At 51.3% G+C, this 25,061-nt stretch overlaps 1 protein-coding gene across 1 annotated transcript; it reads right to left on the bottom strand.

Moving 5' to 3' along the window:
- Positions 1–209: 209 nt before the first annotated feature.
- Positions 210–24,392, bottom strand: Slc45a1 (solute carrier family 45, member 1). The gene is given in 9 exon segments (NM_144747.3): positions 210–611; positions 1,741–1,946; positions 3,833–4,009; positions 5,329–5,482; positions 8,915–9,651; positions 14,512–14,736; positions 15,321–15,413; positions 15,957–16,377; positions 24,326–24,392. Coding segments are annotated over 8 exon segments (2,259 nt in total). The 5' UTR covers positions 16,357–16,377; positions 24,326–24,392; the 3' UTR covers positions 210–344.
- Between the last annotated feature and the right edge of the window lie 669 nt (positions 24,393–25,061).

Genomic DNA, 25,061 nt, shown 5'->3' on the forward strand with positions numbered 1-25,061 from the left:
ATCCTAGGATGTTTGTGATATCCTTGGATGGCAAATGGCACCAGACACTGTCACAAACCTCCGGGAGCAGGGAGATATCAAAAGCATCCTTGATGGAGAACTACCACTGAGTTCTGAATTGCATCTTCACTTTTGATAAATGATTTTCACATTACACCCCCACCCCCCAGGGAGGGGTAGCTCGGCCTAGGTGACCTCACAACCTTGGATACGATTGTTGCTGTTGTTTATTTAGCCTGTATTTACATCCCACTGGGAGCCTGGCCGGCTGCCAAGGCCTTTGGTTCCTCAGGGGCCAGCCTGCAGCAGACCACCTTCAAGTCCAAGGTTGAGATCATGACACATCAGACGTTCAACAGGAGGGGCTGGCGCTCCTCGTCAGCTGCATCGGCAGAGGGGATTTCGTAGGTGACACACAGGGAGGAGTAGAGGCAGCCGAGGAAGGACACAAGGCTGGCGAAGTACATCACACCATTGGCACTGCCCACAGCGGAGGTCAGGGGCCCCAGGACCAGAGACACGAGGATCTGAGCCAGAAAGTACTGGCAGCTGAGCAGCGAGATGTCTACTCCCATGCCGCGCCGTGTGCCGTCCGCACTGGACCCTGCAAACTGACCGGGAGACAGCCACATCAGTCAGACCTGCCACAACCTCCCTGCAGCGGTGGGAAAGAATGGGCCCAGGAAGACCAGGCAGGAGGCACAGGAGGACCAAGCAAGGGTCAGCCAATGTCCAGAGGGGTAGCAACCAGAAAATGGGCTGCCGGCACAAACCGTCCCTGCTTGAGCACCTTGAGCGTGGCTCCAGGGCCGTGGCTGTGTAATTCCATGACTCTATCAAAAACCACTGAGTTGTTCAAGTCACGTGGTTTCACTCACTTTATTGAGTTCTCCAGGAGGCTTCTCACAGCCCCAGCTGGCTTCAAACTCGCTATGTGGTAGAGGACCTTGAACTCCTGATTCACACCCAGCTGAGTCACTGTACGGTCCCCCATGCTTATAGTCCCAGCCCTGAGGGAGTGGAGGGGACAGGATAGCCACTTTGGGGCCAGCTTCAGCTATGTGGGACCATCAGGGACAACGAAACTGAAGCAAAAGCTCTGTCGGGGAACTCGATCTCAGTGCAGCTGCCAAAAGAGAGCCCGTGCTGGGGGCCAACAAGAGGGTACAGGGAGTACAGGGGCTTGCTTCGCAGTCAAGTGTGAGCTACAGAACCTGTATACCGGTGGAGGGAGAAGACCAACTACACTAAGGTTGTCCTCTGACCTAGACACGAGAGTGGTGGTCCACATAAACACACACACACACACACACACACACACACACACACACACACAGAGTAAAGTTTTTGGGCTGAACCTTTTTTCTTTTCCTTGCTAGGCATAGGCCTTCCACATCCATTCCACTTAAAACAAAACAAAACATAAAACCCTCCTAATCCACGTCACCAAGTTCCGGGTATCCTCCTCCTCCCATTTCTCTAGACCTAGCCTTGAACCCCTGTTACTAAGGAATCCCTTCCCCAGTGTCCCTGCTCAGAGTGGGAAGTAGCCTGGATGTAGTAAGGAAGGGGCCAGCAGCTGCAGGAGTGGAGGGGACACACTCAGAAGGGCTCCTCCCTCCATTCAGAGCTGTGGCCCTCTGCCTAGATAACCTCCGTCTCTAGACAAAGGCCTGGGGGCTCACACAGGACAGTTCTCTGATAAGTGGCCTCTAGGAAGCGAGCGGCGACTGGACCCACCTTCTTACTCTGGTAGTAATCGCAGAGCAGAGAGTAGGGCAGGGTACAGAGCGTGGAGAACAGGATGCCGTAGGTGGTGCAGAGGGACAGGACCACGTACAGGTTCCTGGAGAGTGTGGCCAGTCCAGTCCCCAGGCCGAAGGAGAGGTAGGCGATGAAGTAGAGGGTACGGATGCTCAGGCACTCCTCCAGTTTCTCCAGGATGGCTGCGGGCAGGACAGAGGCCGAATAGGTGGCCAGGCCTCTACCCTGCTCTACCTCTCCGCTGGGCAGAGCAGAGGGAGGAGACACAGGGAACCAGCATGGCTAGAAAGGGAAGACACCCCTGCAGGCCTGCTGCATGGTAGAGCAGGACCTGGGGTGTCCTCCTTCACACCTGGCCCATAAGGTCCTGGGGCTTCTACAGATCTGTGAGACTCCCAAGGGGACCAGGAACGTGGGATCGTAGGCTAAACCGCTGGTGATGAGAGCAGCAAGTCTGACCCCCTGGCTGGGTGTCATCTTCATCAAGGCATGCCAATGGGTTAAGTAAAACAGAAGGCCACCTGGCTGGGGGGCCCAGTACCCCCTAAGTGCTCACCCCAGGCGCACAAGTGAGCATCAATTTTGGGGTCTCTGGGGACCGGACTCAGCTTCAAACATGCTAAGCACATACACAGACTACTGCACTGAGCTATACCCCAGCCTATAGACATCCTCTGTTTATAAAAACAGAGCCCAGGAAAGGCAGGAGACATACTGTTATGTGAGCGATGCATGGATCCCAGGACTTTGTAAGTGTTAAGTAATCTCCCACCGTGAGCTACATCTCCCAACTCCTCCCCCCACCCCCACCCCACCCCCATGTACTCAGTCTTACTTTGTGTGGGCCCTGAGCCAAGAGTGGCTTTGTACTTAAAAAAAAATTTTTTTTTAAATATTCACTTAGCATGAGTGGTAGGGCTGGGGTAGGGGAGACATGGGTGTGCTGGGGCATATGTGTGGAGGTCAGAGGACAATTTGTTTTTTTGTCCCACTATGTGGGTTCTGGGGATCAAATATCAGGCAGTAAGTACCTTTACCCACTGAGCCATCCCATTTGTTTTTGTTTTTTTTTTAAATATTTATCTGTATTATGTATGTGAGTACACTGTAGCTGTCTTCAGACACACCAGAAGAGGGCATCAGATCCCATTACAGAGGGTTGTGAGCCACCGTGTGGGTGCTGGGATTTGAACTCAGGACCTCTAGAAGAGCAGTCAGTGCTCTTAACCACTGAGCCCACCCTGCACTCAATGCTCTTGCTTCTTCCTGTCCCCACACTACCATTGGATGCTTGCTTGCCTCCTTCCCAGGCCTCCTCTGGCCCTACTGTCTACAAAGCCTTGTACAAAGGATGGAGTTGGCAGCCACATACCAGCCTTATATGACCTCGTGGTTTGCTCCGGCCCCCACTCTGCTAGTGGGGTGGGGGGGGAGGAAGGGGAAGGGAAAAAGGATGGTCGGAGGGTAGGGAGAGAGGAAGGAGGAGAGGGAGAGTAGGGAGGGGGGAAGGGGGAGAGGAAGAGTAGGGAGAGGGGAGAGAGAGGAGGAGGGAAGGGGGAAGATAGGGAGAGGGGGAGAAGAGGGGGAGGATAGGGAGAGGGAGAGGAGAGGGGGAAGGGAGGGAAAGGGGGAGACTAGGGAGAGGGGAAGGGGAGGGGAAGGGAAGGGAAGGGGGAGGGAGAGGGGGAGGGGAGGGGGAAGGGAAGGGAAGGGGGAGAGGGAGGGGAGGGGGAGGAGAAGGGTAGGGAGGGGGGAGGAGAGGGAGAGGGAGGGGGGAGGAGAGGGAGAGGGGAAGGAGAGAGAGAGACTAGGTCTGTGTGAGTCCAGTCATGTCCCTTTTGGGGTGCTTCCTCTTTGGAGGCCTGACACCCACAGGACTGGCCTCTGAACCCCAGGTATCTACCCTGGGTCCAGTCAATGCAGCTGGTAGGCCCAGCAGTAGCTACTGACTTGAACAAAACACAGTCCTGGCGCCTTCCCTGAAAGGGGACCTCTGGCCCGAAGCTGCGGATATGGCCTCCTGCTCACTCACTAGGAAGCGTGCGTGCGTGCAGCAGTCAGCAGGTACCTGAGTAGAAGGCCGCACTGAAGGCGTAGATGCACATGCCCCAGCAGCCCATGGTCACGCCGCTGTTGTACTTCTGATACGCCTCCGACGCGTGCGGCGCCTTCGGGTCACCCTGAAACACCACCTCGCCCATGAAGTCCGTGTAGAAGAGCAGCATGCCCTCGAAGGAGAGCCACCCTAGAGGAGGACAGAGGCTGTGTCCTGCGGCCACCAAGACTTTGGTCCCGCCCTACCTTCTGCTACTCTTACCAGCCAGGGAGTAACATTCAGGCTGAGTGGTTCATACCTGTGATTTCAGCATTAGAAAGGGAGGGAGGGCGAGGAGGTCGGAGGTTCAAGGCCAGCCTGGGCCGTGTTAGCCAGGGCCAAGGACCTCTGCAAAGTGCCCCCATTTTGGTTGATCTGTGACAGTTTCCATAGTGAGAGAAATTTGGTTTCCAGAATGATAGGAATTTGTTTTGTTTTGTTTTTTTTAAGATTTATTTATGTGAGCACACTGTTACTGTCCTCAGACACACCAGAAGAGGGCAGCAGATCCCATTACAGATGGTTGTGAGCCACCATTTTACCGGTGTTGACATTACAGATGTGTGCTGCCATGTCTAGGTGATGATGGTGGTGATGGTGGTGTGATGGTGATGATGGTGGTGGTGGTGATGGTGGTGATGGTGATAGTGGTGGTGATGATGATGGTGGTGATGGTGGTGTGATGGTGATGATGGTGGTGGTGATGGTGGTGGTGGTGATGATGGTGGTGATAGTGATGGTGGTGATGGTGGTGGTGATGGTGGTGGTGGTGGTGATGGTGGTGGTAGTGGTGATGGTGGTGGTGATGGTGGTGGTGATGATGATGGTGGTGATGGTGGTGATGGTGATGGTGGTGATGGTGGTGGTGATGGTGGTGGTGGTGGTGATGGTGGTGGTGGTGGTGATGGTGGTGATGATGGTGATGGTGGTGATGATGGTGGTGATGGTGGTGGTGGTGATGATGGTGGTGGTGGTGGTGGTGGTGATGATGATGGTGGTGATGGTGATGGTGGTGATGGTGGTGGTGGTGGTGATGGTGGTGGTGGTGGTGGTGGTGGTGATGGTGGTGATGGTGGTGGTGGTGATGGTGGTGATGGTGATGGTGGTGGTGTTAATGGTGATGATGATGCAGTGCTGGGGAGCCAGACTCCAGTCCCCATGTTGTGTGGCAAGCACTGTACTGACTGAGCCATCTCTCCCCACCCCTATTATTTATCATTTAATTTTGAGGCAGGGCCTTAAGTTACATGAGGGCATAGAACTTGCTATATAGCCAAAAGTGACTTTAAACGTCTGCTCCCCCTGCCTCCGCCCTGAGTGCTGGGATTCTCGGCATTAACTGGTTTACTCGGTGCTGGGACTAGGATTCACGTAAGCACTCCACCCACCGTGCTGTCCCTGTAGCCCATGGAATATTACTAAACTCATGTTGGCTGCACCCCGTCGCAGACCAGGGCTCCACAGCTCACCCAGGAAGTGGTTGACACAGAGATTGCGCAGGGCCCTGGGCATGTTGTAGATGGTGGAACAGAGACGCCGCAGAGACAGCGGCTGCTCCGACTGCTCACTGGAGCCCGTCAGCTCACTCTCGTACTTCACACCATTCAAGAGGATGTTTGCCACCTGGAACAAAGCCACGGACACCAGCCAAGTCAGAGCCATCTGGCCCACACCCCACAGAGGTGTGTGACAGGGTGTGCTGAGAAGCAGAACACACAGCCCACAGCACACACTGGAGGCACCTCTGTCTTTTCTAACCTTTAATTTCATAATAATAATTATTATAACAAATATTATTGTATGTATGTATGTATGTGTGCATGGTAAGTGTTTGTGAGAGAGAGAGAGAGAGAGAGAGAGAGAGAGAGAGAGAGAGAGAGAGTGTCACACAGAAGAAGGAAACCCCTCAGAAAAGCAGAGATACAATTAAAATAAATGCAGGCCATGGGAGAGGGACAGTTGGTAAATGAAGCCATGAAGCCGTGAGACATGAATTGCAGCCTCCAAATCAAGGCTGAAAAAGAAACCAAACCCATATTTGCAACGCCAGCACTGAGGAGGCAGACAGACAGAGTCCCTCCCCGTCTTGCTGGTCCGCTAGCCTAGCCTAATCCGCAAGAAACAGGCCACCGAGAGACCCTGTCTCAAGAAAGCAAGGAGGGGGCTGGAGAGATGGCTCAGTGGTTAAGAGCACTGACTGCTCTTCCCGAGGTCCTGAGTTCAAATCCCAGCAACCACATGGTGGCTCACAACCATCTATAATGGGATCTGGCGCCCTTTTCTGGTGTCTGAAAAGAAAGCAAGGAGGATGGCATCTGAAACAGACCCAAAGTTGACCTCTGACCTCCACATATATGTGCACGAGTGTGTACATTGCACACATGTGAAATGCAGATCAGTTTTAGCCTAGCCTGCCCTCACCGTTTTTTCCCCACAAGAGAAGGCTATGAAAACTTACTTCAGGGTGACCAGCATAAAGCCCTCTCTGCACAGGTCGGGGACAGCCAGCTACATCAGAGGACACCTCATCCCTCAAGGGGGTCCCTCCTGAGCACAGGCACCCCCCTGTCAGCAGAATGAAAGGAGAGGCCCGGCCGGGGAGGCACAGACTCCAGTGTGAACAAATGAATCCCAGAACTGAGCTGTTTGGAGAATGAGGAGGAGGAAGGGGTGGCAAGGGCGCCTCTGGACAAGGGTGGGTGGCACTGTGGGCACCTGGCTATCTTTGTAAGAAAAGGAAACAGGAAGTCTGTGGATCTAGACCCCAGAGCAGCCATACCAACAAAGCTTGTTATCACCCCCGTGGGAGAGGACAGCTGAAAGCGTCAGGTAACACTTAGCTTACTTTCTTTTTGAAACAGTGTCTTGTAAAACTCCCAGGTGCTGGGGTTACACACACGCACACACCAGCCATCCGTGGTTGGAGAGCCAAAGACTGACTTGCAGCTGTCTACCAACTGGGGTACAGCCCCAGCCCTTAGCCCACAATTTTAACTATTTTCTCTGTCTGCCTGCCTGCCTGTCTGTCTGTCTGTCTGTCCACTGATGCTTTGCCCACGTGTATGTCTGTGTGAGGGCATTATATTCTCTGGACTGGAATTACGGACAGTTGTGAGCCACCATGTGGTTGCTGGGAATTGAACTCAGGACCTGTGGGAGAGCAGCCAGTGCTCTCAACCATTGAGCCATCTCCCCAGCCTACGTTTTTACTATTTTCAAAGAACTTATTCCCAAACCACACTGTTGACAGAATGGAAGGTGGGAGGGAATGAGAGAAGAGGGGGGATGACGGGAGCCCCCTGGGTTTTGTGAAATAGTCCACGCCACTTGACAATGGGCCAGAGAAACTACTTGGATGTCATCAAAACAAAGAAGACGGGGTTGGGGATTTAGCTCAGTGGTAGAGCGCTTGCCTAGCAAGCGCAAGGGCCTGGGTTCGGTCCTCAGCTCCGAAAAAAAAAAAAAAAAAAGACAAAATAAAACAAAGAAGACAAGCCCCTGATTTGTGCAGTTAGGAAACACTGCCTCTGGAGACAACAGACTGAACAGACTGGCGACTTGGGCATGCCTCCCGGAGAGGAGCAGCCACTCACTGCAGAACCCTCCCTCCAGCAGAGGCAGTAGACCTGGTGTCTCAGGGGGTCATGTTCCAGTCCTCCTGACTCCAGAACAACCTCCCTAGAAGGACCTGTGCAGGTTAGATGCTTCAGAGAGCTGTGGCCTAGAAACATTGCATTCCCAATCGCTCTCCTCCTGTGAGGGCCCTGAGGCCAAAAGTGCACAGACAGTGTGTGTACCTAGATCAGAAGGCGGTCTTGCTTTTAAAGAAATCTCCACCTCGAGGTGGTGAGTGCCCTGTGCCTGCCTGCTTGTCTGTCTCTGTGCGCGCACACATTCGTGTGTGTATGTGTGCGCGCACATGGATACAGGTGCACGTATGTACATGTAGAGGACACCAGTTTTCACTCTGGCCCTCACAAGGCAAGCACCTGGATAGCTGAGGCCCTGAGAGTAACCTCCAGTAGCAGCCATAGCCTCAAGGCCAATCTGAGGTATACTAAAGGTGCTTCAAGCAGCCTTCCGGAAGGTTCTGTCCCTCTGCAGAAGACACCCCGGAGCACGTAGCCCTTCAGGGTCAGCTAGTGTCAGACATGAGTAGGAGCGACTGCTCACACTGGGGAGGTCCTAGAGACACTGCAGCCTGCTGTGGTGTTACATCTTCCTTTGAGATTCAGCTATATTGGCACCATGTTCACAGGGCCCACGTGGGCAGTTGTGCGGCTGGAGAGCTTGTGGGGGAGGGGAGCAGGTCTGGAACAAGAGTGGGGTCTAGGTGTGGCCAAACCCTGGAAATCTCGTGCTTCTGAGATGGGCAGGAGTAGAATTGCTCCCCAGGCCTACATGTCCAACACATGGAGCCCTGGGCCCTAACTTTTGTCTGCACTGGAAGACGTCACATAGCCTGGTAGGTAGTCAGGTTAAGGTTAAATTTCCTTTCCCCTTATAAGGTTATGTCCAGCAGTACCTGAACTCCTCCTTATGCAAATGAGGCACCCCAGCACCCTGGCCCTGGTCAATGGTGTACACTCACTCTGCAAACCCCTCCTCACCACCCCCAAGGTTTATGTGAGTTCACTGTCACTGTCTTCACACACACCAGAAGAGGGCATCAGATCCCATTACAGATGGTTGTGAGCCAGCACGTGGTTGCTGGGAATTGAACTCAGGACCTCTGGAAGAGCAGTCAGTGCTCTTAACCATTGAGCCATCTCTCCAGCCCCACCCCCAAGGTTTAAACAGCCTTTGTTCCCCCATTAAAATGATCTGTCTCGGGGTTGGGGATTTAGCTCAGTGGTAGAGCGCTTGCCTAGCAAGCACAAGGCCCTGGGTTCGGTCCCCAGCTCCGAGAAAAAAAAAAAAAAAGATCTGTCTCATTGAAACTCTCCCGAGAGCCTGCTCTCTAGCCGTTGTCTGAGGTCTCCTAGCTCCCAGCTGTCCTGTCAGGGACCACCGGATGGATCCCTGCCTCCCCCTGGACACTCATTTGCCCTTTACCTGTTGGCTGAAGGTCACGTTCCTTCTCCTGCTGGTTTCAGGGCCGTTTCCTCCCGCCACGTCCGGGAGAGCCAAGGTCTGGGGCCTCTTCAGAATCCCCGAGGCCCGTGGCTTAGAGGTGTCCAGAGAGCCTACCCTTAGCACATCTCCATCCAAGCCCAAGGTCAGGGGCCCCTCTCTCCTCTCCAGTCCCCTCTCCTGGCAGTAGAAACCATCGGGGGCCCGGGGGAAGCTGACACTGATGGCCTGCCTGGGGACACTGCTGGGAAGAGCCAAGTAATTATCGTGGCCCGCCGTGAAGCAGTCGATGAGCACGCTGTCTATGTTGGAGGTCCCGAAAGACGATGCGAACTCATTGATGCCTGTGAGGGAACTGTCCCTGCTGATGAAGCTGCCGTACTTGGGGGTGAGCGGGCTGGGTGGCGAGATGGGGCTGGAGAAACTGGCGTACAAGCTGGTGGCTGTAGTAGAGGGGAGGGTGTCACCCGCCCCCTCCTCCAACAAGACAGGTGGGGAGGGGGGCAGTGGGAGACTTGGGCTCTTCATAGCTGTCCTCTTCTCTCCCAGTGGCCGAAGGGGCCTCTCGGGGATGCTAACCAGGGTGAGCACGGTGGTGACACTAAGGGTTATGGCTGTGAAGATGTAGATGACGCGGAGCTGACCCCCCAGGGCCCTCCCAAAGCTGGTCTTGTCCCAGTGGATGCCTCCGACCACGTAGCCGAACCCTCCTCCAAGACCTGTGGAGAGAAAAGGGATTCAGGATTCAGTGTCCTATCCAGACAGGGAGGGAGGGACCCCAGCAAAGGTGGAGTCATTTCTTAGAAGAACATGAAGTAGCAAGTCAATTCCAAAGACCCACGAAGCATCTGTCCCATCGACACCCCAGAAAACGTAAGGGCGGCCGCTTCCCAAATCCCCCGAGGTATTCCTAACATGCTCCCAGGGTCAACTGAATTCTCCCTTCTCCATTTTAACCTTGGAGCTTGGCTCCAGGGCAGGGAGCAGAAGGACAAACAGCCAACCGGTCCTCTGGTTTGGAAGGAACTGTTAGAGCCAAGGAAGGTGCTGTTTGGTCCTAACCAATCCACCGATTTAAGATACCCACCTGAGCTTCGGTGCAGCACAAACGCACCAAGACCTCATCTGCAGCATACACGCCGGTGTGTGCAGGCGTACGTCCCCTGGTCATCCTTGTTCGTGGCTACCATGAGGAAAGTCACCTCTGAGGAGGGCCCGTGGGAACTGGAGAGTCATTAGGCTTGGCAGCAAGTGTCTCTACCCACCGAGCCATCTCATGGGTGAATTTGGGGTCCTAATAATTAGCTCTTGATTCATCTTTTGGAAGAGCCATCAAAGACCGGTACCCCTTAAACAAGGGTAGGTTTAAGATATTAAAATTAATCTGTGGGCTGGAGAGATGGCTCAGTGGTTAGAGCACTGACTGCTCTTCCAGAGGTCCTGAGTTCAAATCCCAGCAACCACATGGTGGCTCACAACCATCTGTAAAGAGATCTGATACCCTCTCTGGTGTGTCTGAAGACAGCTACAGTGTACTTATATATAATAAATGAATAAAAAAATAAAATAAAATTAATCTGTGATGGCCTCCCAAGCGCTGGCATTAAAGGTATACATCGCCACACACACACATGGCTCTGTTTTTAAGGTTTTTCTTTCTTCTTCTTCTTTTTTTTTTTTTCTTTTTTTCTTTTTTTCGGAGCTGGGGACCGAGCCCAGGGCCTTGTGCTTGCGGGTTTTTATTTCTTTACATTTACTTTACATGTACGTCTGTGAGCCTGCTTGAGTTTACATACACCGTGTATGTACAAGAAGGCTTCGGAAGCCAGAGAGGATGCCAGATACCCTGGATCTGGAGTCCCGTGTGCTGTGAGCCCAGGTCCTCTGCAGGAGCAACCAGTGCTCCTAACCACTGAGTCCTCTCGCCCCTCCCCCGCAAACTGCTATTTTGAATGGGATTTTTTTTTCTTTCATATCATTTTGAGGTTTCTAAATATTTGTTGTTCCCTTTTAATTAAAACATTTAAATGACATTTTTATTAATTCTAGAGGTGGGGCAGGTAGTGATGCGTCCCACAATGCGCATGCGGAGGTCCGAGGACAGCTTATAGGAGTTGGTTCCCTCCTTCTGCCGTGTGGGTTCTGGGAGATCAGACTTAGCTCAGGCTGGGACAGGTACCTTTACCCATGGGATCCGTTTGAATGGCCCTTTGCTGTTTCGAGACAGTCTTGCTATGCAAACCCAGCCACCGTGGAACTCACTGTGTAAAGCAGTTGAGCTTGAACTCCCATGACCCTCTGCCTCTGCCTCCCCAGGTTCTGGGGCACAGTCAGCACACTTGGATGACTGTTCTCTTTTATTCTGCCTGTGTCGCTAGGATCAAACCTCCAGCCTTGGGCATCTAAGCCAGAGCTCTACCACTGAGCTGTGTCCCAGCTCTGACAGCATGGAGTACTGAGGGCTAGAGAGACGGCTCAGCGGTTAAGAGCACTGACTGCTCTTCCAGAGGTCCTGAGTTCAAATCCCTGGCAACCACATGGTGGCTCACAACCATCTGTAATGGGATCCGATGCTCTCTTCTGGTGTGTCTGAAGACAGTGACTGTGTACTCACATACATAAAATGAATAAATGTTTAGAAAAATGGAATACTGAGACCCCAGCAATCTGCTGAATTTTTGCACTACTTATAGGTATGTCTTGGGAAGTCTTAGTAGGTGCAGTCACACAGTGTGACAAAGTTGATTGCTCTTGGCCACTGTCTCAGCACAATCGCCCTGGGGTCAGTGTATGCCTGCCTTGTCCCTGACTGTGGTAAGGACACTTCTCATGTCACTGAGCACAACACAGTCATGCTCGCATGTGAGCACAGCATGTATTCACAGGCATGAACACCCCAGACATTGTATTTGTGTTGGATTTGGGACCCGGCCTACTCAAAACAGTTTGTTAATAATCTCATGCTACTTCTTGAGGTCTTTTGTTTGTTTGTTTTCGTATTTTTGTATTCATTCAAGGATATCCCCAGGACAGACAAAGGCTGACTTGCCCCAGACACGAGGCCCAGCCGAGGTGGCACAGGGTGACCTCAGTCTTTGGCTGGGCCTGCTTGTCACCTCATTTCCTGCATGTCCATGGATTCTCCTGGGTTGTGCTAGCTAGATTATGTCAACTTGACACAAGCTATAGTCATCTTAGAGGAAGAAACCTTGGCTGGGAAAAATGCCTCCATAAGGTCAGGCTGCAGGCAAGGCTGTAGGGCATTTCCTTAATTAGTGACTGGTGGGGGAGGACCCAGCCCACTGGTGCTCCAATCCCCTGGCTAGTGGTCCTGGGTTCTAGAAGAAATCAGCTGAACACGGTGTAAAGAGAAAGCCAGTAAGCAGCCTCCCTCCACATCGCGCCCCCAGGCTCCTGCTCTGGCTTCCCTTAGTGATGGAATACAATGTGGAAATGTGAGCCCAATAAACACTGTCCTCACAACTTGCTTTTGGGTCATGGTGTTTGGTCACAACAATAAAAGACGCTAAGGTTTTCACTGTTTAAAGTCCCCATAGCCTGGCCCTGATGACTTGTCTAACGTGCCAAGAGGTCTGTTCAGCGTGTGTTGATGATGTCTTTAAGCAGAATGCAGGAAACAAGGGTGGGCAGGGACAGTTTGTGCAACCACAAGGTCTCAGGAGCCATTCGCTACTCACACCTGACCTTTTCAGGTTTCAAAAGACACATACTCCTTATTTACTTCAAGATTGTGTGTGTGTGTGTGTGTGTGTGTGTGTGTGTGTGTGCGTGTGTATGTGTGAGTCTGTGTGTGTGAGTCTGTATGTGTGTCTGTGTGAATGTATACGTGTGTGCTTGTATGTCTGTGTGTAAGTGTATGTATATGTATGTGTCTGTGTATGTGTGTCTGTGATTGTGTATGAGTGTGTATATCTGTGTGTGTATGTGTATATGTGCCTGTGTGTAGCGCTGAGTATGTGTGTGTGTATATGTGTATGTGTGTGTATGTCTGTGTGTACATGTGCATGTGTATGCGAATGTGTGTGTCTGTGTGACTGAGTGTGTGTGTCTGTGTATGTGTATGTGTCTGTATATATGAGTATGTGTGGGTATGTGTCTCTGTGCATTTGTGTCTGTAGGTGTATGTCTATGTACATGTGTCTGTGTATGTATATGTATATGTGTATCTGTGTATGTGTCTGTGTATATGTGTGTCTGTGTGTGTATGAGTGTATGTGACTCTGTGTGTGTGTGTGTCTGTATATATGAGTATGTGTGGGTATGTGTCTCTGTGCATTTGTATCTGTAGGTATATGTATGTATACATGTGTTTGTGTATGTATATGTATATGTGTGTGTCTGTGTGTGTATGAGTGTATGTGACTCTGTGTGTGTCTGTGTGTCTGTCTGTGTATATGTGTGTCTGTGTGTTTGAGTGTATGTGACTCTGTGTGTGTGTATGTGTATATTGTGTATCTGTGTGTGTATGAGTGTATGTGACTCTGTGTGTGTGTCTATGTGTCTGTCTGTGTATATGTGTGTCTGTGTGTGTATGAGTGTATGTGACTCTGTGTGTGTCTGTGTGTCTGTCTGTGTATATGTGTGTCTGTGTGTGTATGAGTGTATGTGACTCTGTGTGTGTCTGTGTGTCTGTCTGTGTATATTGTGTATCTGTGTGTGTGTTTGAGTGTATGTGACTCTGTGTGTGTATGTGTGTATTGTGTATCTGTGTGACTCTGTGTGTGTGTGTGTGTGTGTGTGTGTGTGTGTGTGTTCAGTGCTTTTATCCAGTACCACAGAGGCAGGAAGAAGGCACTAGAACAACAGTAGCTGGAGCCACAGGCAGTTGTGTGGGTGCTGGGAACTCATTCAGCTTCTCTGAAAGAGTAGTAAAAAGTTTTAACTTCTGGTCCTTCTCTCTAGGCTCCTCCTCCACCCAGTGCTTTTGGGACAGTCCACTGGCTTATTTATTAGAGACAGGGCCTCACCGTGTGACTCTGGCTGGCCCAGGGTTCAGTATGTAGACCAGGCTGGTCTGGAACTCGAAGAGATCTGCATGTTTTCTGAGTGCTGAGATTAAAGGTGTGCACCACACCTGGCTGGCTGGCTTGCTTGCTTTCTTTCTTTCTTTCTTTCTTTCTTTCTTTCTTTCTTCCTTTCCTTCTTTCTCTCTCTTTCTTTCTTTCTTTCTTTCTTTCTTTCTTTCCTTCCAGTCTCTACCTCCTAAATGCTGGGATTGCAGGTGAGCACCAAACTTGGTTTATATAGCGCTGGGAACCCTGGGTTTTGTGCAAGCTAGGCAAGCACTCTACCAACTGTCCCCCATCCCCAGTTCCAGGATAAGTATTTTCTATTTATTTATTCTGGGGTATGGTGTGTGTGTGTCTTGGTGCCCATGTGAAGGTCAGAGGGCAGCTTATAGGAGTCAGCTCTCTCCTCGGTGGGCAGGACATTTCACTTCAATGCTGACCTATATATTTGAAATTCATCGACTTATCTTTAGATCCTGAGGTAAGGATGGATCCCCCCTGCCCCAGGGCACACATCTAAACCCCATGCAGCTGGGGAAGAGTACTCACCCGCCATGAGGGCATGGATGTTCAGGCCCCGGTCCTGGTCCACCGGGCCACACACGTCCATCATGTAGGCGTGGCTGGGGTTATCTGCTGAGTCTGCACTGAAGTCCATCAGCACCACCCCGCATACCGTCAGGAGGATGCCCCACTTGTGATTGGTGGCTGTGTCAGCCAGGGCCATACCAATGTCCCTTCCATTGAGCAGGAGCGAGAGGCCCAGCAACGCCCCTAGAAACAGAGAGACAAAGTCACCAGGGAAAACGGAGCCCTTCTCTGTACCCACCCACTCACTACCTAGATTGAGACTGAGGACTTAACACGAGCCTGTAGTCTTGGGCTGGAGAGATGGCTCAGCCGTTGAGAGCACTGACTCCCCTTCTACAGGTCTTGGGTTCAATTCCCAACAACCATGTGTTGTAACCACAACCATCTGTAATGGGATCTGATACCCTCTTCTGGTGTGTCTGAAGACAGCGACAGTGTACTCACCATATACATAGAATAAATAAATAATTCTCTTTTTTTTTTGTTTGTTTATTTTAAAGAGGAGCCTGTAGGAGTCGCCTACAGTCAGGGATTTTATCCTATCAAACTGAGCAAGTTCAAGATGAACTTTATTAGCTTATTAAGACAAACAAACAAACAACGCTAAATGATTTATTCTCAGTGTTGACTCAGGCAAGGTTTGTCCTGCGAATTGCCTGTGCTCAAAATGTTTCAACTTTCCTAAAAGGAAACAAGTGAACCTCTCTCTCCTCCGCCCCTCCCTCCCTTCCTTCTTTGTTTCTTTCTTTCCATGCCAAACAACAGACCTATGGCCAGGACAAGAATGAAAGGGCGTCTCCTTCCAAACCTTGAGGTACATCGGTCACTCCAGGCACCCAACAGAGGCTGCAGCAAGAATCCTGAAACAGAGCAGGCTGGTGTTATTGCAGGGCTTCCAGCGCCCACGGGGATGCTAAAGAAGTTCACGCTCCCAAGGTGCCACTGGCAAGCAAACACCCCAAGGCCGAAACATTAAGACAACAAGATCGTGGTTGGCGGTAAGAACACGCGCTGCAGACCGGAAGTTGCAGACCCGAGCTACCCAGGCCTGGTCTCTATGGATTGTACAAGACACCGAGCCCCTGGGACCTTCCTTGGAAATCCTAGCACCGCCCCCGCGCCCCTGCCCCCCTAGTTTCATCAACTTCATGGCTCAGATTCTACACTGCCAGCTTGGTGGGAGATAATCCTGGGGTCTGCGAAGTGCCTGTCCTACCCTCCAGCATAGATCAAAGAACTTAGAATCCATGATGTGGCCGGCCATACCTGTGTTTTCCCACAGCCCCAGACTAAGGAGTGGAACTTAACTCCTCCCTTGTCCCCTCAGGTCCCTCAAGCTGCTTCAGCAGAGGCTTCTGGAAGCTTCCGGAGGTTTCCAGAGGCCGTCCACCACCGGGGCTCACCGAGGATGGGGCTGATGAACCACACTAGGCTGTAGAGCTGGTCAGGCAGGCCCATTTGCAGGAGTACTGGAGTCACGTACGCTGTCTCCATGGCGTAGCTGAACTCGATTCCAAACAGAATGCAGCCATTGAAGAGCAGCTCCCAAAAGGACCTCTGCGGGTGCAAGTCCTCAAAGTCCACCAGCTCAATGGGACATGGGGTGTTGGGGGGTGGGGGTGGAGAGGGCCGAATGTACTTCCTCCTCTTGGGGTGGCGTTTGAAGTTGTTGGCCCGGTGGCTGATATGTCGTGTCACGGACCCTGAGTAGCTGGAGATGGGAGACCTCCAGAAGTCCTGAGGAGCCACACTGGGGATGAGGGCCTCTCCCGGAGGGGTGCTGCCTGCTGGGGGGATCATCATAGGCAGGGCTGGTGGGCGTCGCTGTGAGGGAAGGCCATTTAGGGACAACAGTTACTTCACCGAGGCCTAGGTGGAGGCGCCATCTTTCCCATGAGCCCCTTCTCTTAGGTCCACTTGCTATCATCCACTTGGGGAACATTGAGTGTGCACTGAATCTTTCAGAGTTCATTCTGCCTGTCTTCCCAACCCCAGCACTCTGTCCCCAAGCAGAGCCCAGTGCTCAGGGGATGGAGCAGGGTCCCCTCACTTTTTTTTAAAAAAGACTTATTTATTTTGTGTATATGAACACAATCCTGTTACAGATGGTTGTGAGCCACCATGTGGTTGCTGGGAATTGAACTCAAGACCTCTGGAAGAGCAGTCAGTACTCTTAACCACTGAGCCATCTCTCCAGCCCCTGGAGCAGGGCCCTTTACATGGGGGCGGGGGTGGGGGACAGAGAATGCCAGTCCTATAGCACTCCAGGGGTCATCCCCAGACAGTCTGAGTCAGGACAGACACAAAAAGACCCTCTTGTCTTGGGCAGATCTTGCCTTTCCTTCTAGACGCTCAGAAAGGCAGGTGCTGCCTGGGGGCTGAACACTGAGGTGGTTCACTCGTGAAGAGATAGCCCTTCCTCCATACGGTGAAAGTCACTGCCGTCAGCCCAATTCCTGTGTTTATACCCACTCCTTTACAGGGGCCAAAGGGGCCAGATGCCTGCCTCGAAGCAGCAGAGGCCGGGATGGGGGTTAGGGCGAGAGTGCTGTCCTGTGCTGTGCTGTGCTGTGCTGGTGTGTGCTGTGCTGTGCTGGTGTGTGCTGTGCTGTGCTGTGCTGTGCTGTGCTGTGCTGTGCTGTGCTGTGCTGTGCTGTTCTGTGTCCTGTGCTGTGCTGTGCTGTGCTGTGCTGTGCTGTCCTGTGCTGTGATGCTGGTCACGAGCCCTTTACTTTCAACCAATAATGACAAGTAAATTTCCAGTCAAAAGTGGAAACCTCTATGGCATTTGAACTGCTCTCTCTAAGGGAAACCCCATAGAACCTACCACAGTTACACTATCACAGACTCCTAGTAATGGGGACACAGCCTGAGCCAGCAGTCCTCTGTAACCAGGCAAGGCCTCTAGTGGCAGGATCCGGACACCAGCCCAGCCACGAAACCTCCAACCTGTCCCATATGCAGGATGTGCAGGATAATGGGCATCAGAGAGACCAGAGAGTCTTCATCCTGTGACTAGGGGGGCAGATGCAGTGTCCCACAACCAAATAGTAGGCAGAGCTCGGGGAGTCCTGCAGAGGGGGAGGAAGGACCGGAGGACCAGAGGATCAAGGTCACCACGGTAACACGGCTCACAGAATCGAGGGACTGGGCTCAAGTGCTCTTGCAAAGATCAGGGAGCCTGCATGGGTCCCCTGCACATATATCATGGCCGTGTAGCCTGGTGTTCAGTGGTATTTCTAACAGTGGCAATGTGGGTTGTCTCTGACTCTTTTGCCTGCCTTTGGGACCCTTTTTTCTTTCCTACTGGATTGCCTTGTCCAGCCTTGATGTGTGAGTCTGTGCTGGGTCTTATGGTTGCTTGTTCTGCTGTATTTGGTTGATGTCCCTTAAGGCTTGCTATTTTCTGAGGGGAGGCGAGTGAATCTGGGGTGCGCTTGTGGCAAGGAAGGAGGAGAGACTGGGGGTGGGGGGCTGCCGTCGGGATGCAATAAATGAGAGAGGAATAAAGGAGAAAGAAAAAATAGAGCCGGGATGTGGTGGCATGCGCCTTTGTGCCCAGCACACAGGAGGCAGAGGCAGGCCAGCCTGGTCTACAAAGCAAGTTTGGGGCAGGCAAGGCTTGTTACACAGAGAAACCCTGTATCAAGAAAGAAACAAAGAAAGAAAGGAAGAAAGGAAGGAAGGAAGGAAGGGAGGGAGGAAGGAAGGAAGGAAGGAAGGAAGGAAGGAAGGAAAGACAGACGAACTGGTTCTGGGGATGTGGTTCAGTACCAGAGCCCTTGCCTAGTGTGTTCCAGGCTCCATCACTAGAGCCGCAAATGAATGAATGAATGAATGAATGAATGAATGAATGAATTTGAAACAGCATCATGGGGTGAGAAATAGAGTCCTCACCCCCAATGTATTTACATTTTGCGACAATTTCATACCACCTAGCAACACAAAAGACTTTCTCTGCCCCGTGCCCTCCAGGGTTTGCCGCTCAGAGACCTTTCCCTGAGCGTCCAACCATGTTCTGCCATTATGAAACAAATCTGGATTATAAACTAAAGGAATTGATTTCGATGCTGACTCATGCACGCTGTACCCAGTGTTTTCCCTCAGCCCAAGGAGAGGAACAAAGACATCAGAGCAAAGAAGCCTCGGAAGTCTGCCGGATGCCCAGGTACATGTGCCGTATGTCCTGGGAGGTAGGCGCCCAAACCACTGCACTTCCCTCAGCCTTGGGTTCAATGTCAACTCCAGCATCATTTACCAAGATGACCATCGAAGGCTTGCCTTCCAGACTAGGTCAAGCCTCAGTCTGAAGCCATGCTCCAAGACGCTACTGGTGTCACTGCCTTCCTTACGAATTCAGAATTTACGCGTCCTGTGTGCTCAAGGCTCCTGCACTACCCCTCCACCCAGGCATCTCCTCAGGAGAGAGCAGAGGTGGGCACAGTTGCACATAGAGAGAGCAGGATTCGTAACACCCGCTCATCTACCCTCCACGTATTTACCCTCTGTCGATCCGCTCTCTGTCCGTTCACCTACCCCTCCATCTGCCCACCTAGCTACCAACTGCCCTCCATCCAGTCACTATCCATCTACCCATCCACCCTCTATTCATTTATCTATCATTCTTCCATCCATCCATCCATCCACCATCATTCCTTCAACTCCCCACCATCCATTGACCCACCATCCATCAATCTACCATCCATTCATCTGTTATCCACTGTCATCCCCATTCATCCACTATCAATCTACCCATCAACCTTCCAACCATCTATCTATTCATCCATCTACCCATCCATCTATCCACCCCCCATCCATACACCCACCTATCTATCCATCCATTCACCCACTCACCCACCCAACCATCATCTACCCACCTACCCATCTATCCATCCATCCACCCACCCACTCATCCATCTACCCATCCATCTATCCAGCCACTCACCCATCCATCCATCTACCCACCCGCCCTCCTATCCATCTACTCATCCATCCATCCACCAACTCACCCACCCAACCATCCATCCACCTACTCACCTACCTACCCATTCATTGACCCACCCATCCATCTATCCAGCCACGTACCCATCCATCTACCCATCCATCTCTCCAGCCACGTACCCATCCATCTACCCATCCATCTACCCATCCATCTACCCATCCATCTACCCACCCATCCATCCATCTACCCATCCATCTACCCATCCATCTACCCATCCATCTATCCAGCCACTCACCCATCCATCTACCCATCCATCTATCCAGCCACTCACCCATCCATCCATCTACCCACCTGCCCTCCTATCCATCCATTACATATATACATCCATTTATACATACACCTACCCATCCACCTTCTGTCCACCCACCCATCCATCTACCCACCCACACATCCATCTACCCATCCATCTATCCAGCCACTCACCCATCCATCTACCCACTCGCCCTCCTATCCATCCATCTGTACATATATACATCCATCTATACATACACCTACCCATCCACCTTCTGTCCACCCATCCACTCATCCACCCACCCACCTTTCATCCATCCATCCACACTCTACCCATCGTCGCCATCTACTCACCGTCAATCTACCTAACCTCTATCTGTTCACTCACCCATCTCCATCCATCACCATGTGTTCACCCTCCGTTCCAATCCAGCCAACTCTCCGTGCACCCGCTTTCCCATCCTTCTCCTCAGCCACAGTCACAGTCACACACAGGTGGTGTCGTCTATCCGCCTACCTGCCCACCACTCTCCCGTGTATTAACTACTGAGGATGGAGTCACTGAGGTCACAGAGGAAGGAGAATGTCACAGTTCTTCCCTTCAAGTTGGGTTAAGAAGTGAAGAACAGGAGTTCTAGGCAGTGGGGCTCTTCCGTCGGAAAGAGAAAGAGCTGTCAGCCACAGTGAGGGTGTGAGGAGAGGCGAAGCCACTAGCAGAATACTGGCTGATGGTGAAGGGCCGGGGAGCCTTGACTAAAAGGCGGATTTTACACTGAGGTAATGGGGGTGAGGCTCATCTCCTGTTACAGCAACAACTGACTCATCTGGTGGCCTTAGGAAGAGGTTGCCCTGGAAACTGAGGACAGATGGGCCTGAGAACTGTGTATTCAAGTAGTACCTCCTTTAAATACAGTTCACATATGAAGATTAAGTCAAGATGAAAGTTTCAGGGGCTGGGTGATAGCTCAGTGGGCCATCACTCAAGTATCAAGCCCGAAGACCCGAGTTTGAGCCCTAGGACTCACGTGGTAGGAGAGAGCCAATTCCTGAAAGCCGCACTTTGGCCTGCAGCTGCACACCGCACCACTGACTACATACATAAATAGTTACAATTATCTTTTAGTTAGAGATTGATAGTTTTTAAAAGCTAAGCTTATGGGCTGGAGAGATGGCTCAGCGGTTAAGAGCACTGACTGCTCTTCCAGAGGTCCCGAGTTCAATTCCCAGTTGCTGGGAATATATATATATAAAATTTTAAAGGCTAAGCTTGTGTGTGTTTCCTTCCCACAGCTCAGGAACTTCTGCAAAGTGACGCCTGTGGCTTGACAAGCCCTCCTTTCAGAGCACAGGCAGGTCCTAGGGACCCCTAGAGCTTCACACTCTCAAAGCCTAGTGCTCTTCAGAGGCAGAGTCTTTGACACAGTTGTGCTGAGAGCTTGGTCCAACTCTACCTGTTGGACACAGCACACATTCTCCTGGGAACCTATTCCTGGGCCCTCCCCACTTAAGAGACACAGCATTGTACCCCCTCTTTCCGATCTGCATTCCCCCCCCAGGCTAAAGTGCACACAGGGAGTATGCGTTCTATCCCTCTAGCTGGGCTTGTGACACATGCCTTTCTTTAATCCCAGCAACCAGGAGACAGAGGCGGCAGGCAGACCTCTGAGTTTGAGGCCAGCCTGATCTACAGAGTGAGTCCCAGGACAGGCAGGGCGACATCGAGAGACTCTGTCTTGAAAAACTAAAACCAAAACCAACAAACCCACAAACAAACAAAGAAACTGTCCCTTTGACTTCGGCGTGGAGGACTGTGGTTGCAGTCCGGACAATCCTGCCCCAGCAGCTGTGTGTGATGTGGAGACCATGCCACAGCGTCTTCCAGACGGAGTAGGATTATGCAGATGGGCTGCTCCTTGTGCAGTAGGAATCCCTACCACACCCTGCCACTCAGTTTCAACAAGTTGGCATCATCCCGGCAAAGGCAGACACCTCTGCGTCAGTCTGGTGCAGTGGCTCTCAACCTTCCCAATCTTTACTACAGCCCCTCACGCTGTGGTGACCCCCAACCATACAGGTTTTTCGTTGTTACTGTACAACTGTAATTTTGTTACTGTTGTGAATCGGAATGTAATCTCTGTTTTCCCATTGTCATAGGCGACCCCTGTGAAGGGTTGTTTGACCCCAAAGGGGTCGTGACTTACAGGTTAAAAGCAGCTGCTCTAGCCAGAACAAGCCCAGAGTTTGGAGAATGTCTTTACTCAGCTTCTTTTTTGTGTTGGAGTCAGGTCAGAATTACCTTTATCATCTACCTACCTACTACCTACCTACCTACCTACCTACCTACCTACCTACCCACCATCTGTCTGTCTGTCTACCACAGTTTGTGAGTGAGCATGTGTGTTTATGTGTGTACATGAACCACGAAAAAAGTGTGGAAGCAAAGCATGTGTGCAAGCATACATGTGTGTGCATACACATAAACCATGACACACCTGTGGAAGTGTGATGTGTGCATGCATGTGTGCATGTGTGTGTGTGTACAGGAACCATTACACACATGTGGAAGCTAGAGGTGTATATGTGCATGTGTATGTGTGCCTGTGTATGTGCATGCCTGAGTGTGTGTGCCTGAACCATGAAAAAAGTGTGGAAGCCAGACAAGTGTGCATGCGTGTATGCATGTGTGTGTGTATAGGAACCATTACACATGTGTGCAAGGGAGATTGTGCATGTGCATGTGTGTGTGTACACTCAAACCACAACACACCTGTGGAAGCAGGGGGACAGCTCTTGCAGTAGTTGGTTCTCTTGTATGATCTAGGTCCCTGGGATGGAGCTCACATACATACACACACATTCTCATACACATACACACATACACACATACATACACACACATGCACACACACATTCTCACACACATACACACATACACACAGACATACACACACATGCACACACACATACACACACATGCACATATACAACATACACACACACATACACACATTCTCACACACATATACACATACACATATACACATACACACACACACGCACATACGCACAGACACACATGCACATACATACACACGCACAGAAACACACACATACATACACACACATACACATACGTACACACACACACACACACGCACTCACACACATACACACACATGCACATACACAGACACACACACACACAGACAGGCACACATGCACACATACAGACATACACAGAGACATACACACACATACACACACATGAATAAATGAAAAAATAAAGTTTAAAAATAAAATATATTTGTTACGTGCTTTACAAAATTTTACACTATGAAGGACTTTTTAAAAGTTACATTTTCTGGGGTCAGCGAGACGTCTTGGTGGGTGGAGGTCCTACCTCCCATCTTGTTTAGGGATACAACAGCTGACTTGCAGCAGGATATACCAGGCTAGCCCACTCATGAGATTCCCATCTCTGCTTCCTGTCTAGTTCTAGGAATGCCAGGATTGCAGGCACACGAACGACAGCGTTACTGGTGGCTTTAAATGGGACCTGGAGATTCGAATTCAGGTCCTCTTGCTTACACAGCAATTTCTTTCTCCACTGAGCGAGCCATCCCCAACCTGTTATAGCTGTTTCAATAGCACTTGCTTAACCAAGAAGCAACATCTAGTAACTTGAACACTTAAAAAAAAAAGTATCTTACTTGGAACCAACCCATTTTCTCCTTTCTTCTCTGTAAAAAACAAAAACAAACAAACAAAATGGGGAAAGGGGGCTTCCACCCATGGGGCCGCCTGGGGGCCAGTTCCCTTTTGCCTCCTACAGATTCTCAGAGTTGACAGCTCAGGCCTCTTAGAGGGATGAAGTACTGAATCAGGGCCCAGTACTAATACCTCATCTCGGGGACTTTGACTCCTTCCTGAGGGCTAACGTGCCTCCAAAGTCCCAACTAGACGCACATTGAATTTGATTTTATCAGCACCCGACTCTCCTCCCCCTAAGAACAGAAAAACAAGCGTTTTAACGACTCCAGGGGTCGTGAGAGGTTATTGTTCAGAAGAGAATGAGGGGAGGCTTGCCTGCCTCTGGTGTCAGCCTTAACATGTCACCCTCAGCGATATGACTCAGGACAGAGGTAAGAAGACAGGGTGCTGTTCCCAGTAACCCAGACATCCTGGGAGATGTTTTACAACGCCCCCTGGCCAGCCGGAGGGCTCAGCCTCAGGGAGGAGGTGAACCGGAAGCTGATGACACCTGCCCAGGTGGCGGGGAACAGGCCTGGAACTCAATAAACATAGCAGATGCTGGGTGCAAATTTTACCAGACTGCTCCTCCCTCTAGGCCTGTAGGTGCTGCGCCCCGGAGGTTCCACTTTCAGCTTAATTCACTAAACACCCAAGAAGAACAAAGGTCTCCATGCCCGCCTGGAGCCCCGAGCCTGGGCACTAGGATCATCCTGGGGCCTAAGCAGCACTGCTCCCGGCGCAAAGCCGTGGAACTGGGCGGAGGGCGCAGGAGGAAACGCCCGGTACCTGTGCGTCCAGACGGGAGGCATCCCTTTCCCAGGCTGGGCTCCTGGTTCTCCCGGGTACAGCTCCGTCCCAGCCCGGCGCCCCCGGCCCCGCCGCGGCAGCTGCAGCATCACCCCGCGGGGCGGGGCCGTGACGTCACGGCTGCATCCCGCCGCTTCGTCCCGCAGAGCATCCTTAAAGCAGCCGGTTGGCTGTGTCAGCGCACCTTTGGGGACAACCGGGGTCTATAGGCAGAATGCAGGAGTGGAAGGCACTATGACTTTGTGGGGCCAGTACTTAAAAAAAAAAGAAAGAAAGAAAAGGAAAGGAAAGAAGAGAGAGAGAGAGAGAGAGAGAGAGAGAGAGAGAGAGAGAGAGCATATAAGACATGTAAGAGAAGTTTATGTTTGTTTTTCCATAGTCATAAATGTATTATAAAAGCACTTGCCAGGGCCCACGGCTGTTCTCCATTCTCATTTTAAAGGAACACATTTGTGTGTGTGTGTGTGTGTGTGTGTGTGTGTGTGTGTGTGTCTTCAATTCTAAATAGTCATGTGTGTATCTGTAGATAAACACATACTCTCTAAATATTGTGCCCACTGCACTAAACCAATCTGTAATCTTCCAAAAATATTACATTCATTAGTCTGGCCACAAATCCATCAGGTGGCCGGGCTATGTCAGGCTTTATAGAAGCCTGATATAAAGAAGAGAGGGGGAAAACCTTCCTGACCTCAGGGTTGACAGGTTAGAGAGG

The sequence above is a fragment of the Rattus norvegicus genome, chromosome 5, assembly GCF_021556685.1.
Source record: "Rattus norvegicus strain SHRSP/BbbUtx chromosome 5, alternate assembly SHRSP_T2T, whole genome shotgun sequence".
NCBI classification, from domain to species: Eukaryota; Metazoa; Chordata; class Mammalia; order Rodentia; family Muridae; genus Rattus; species Rattus norvegicus.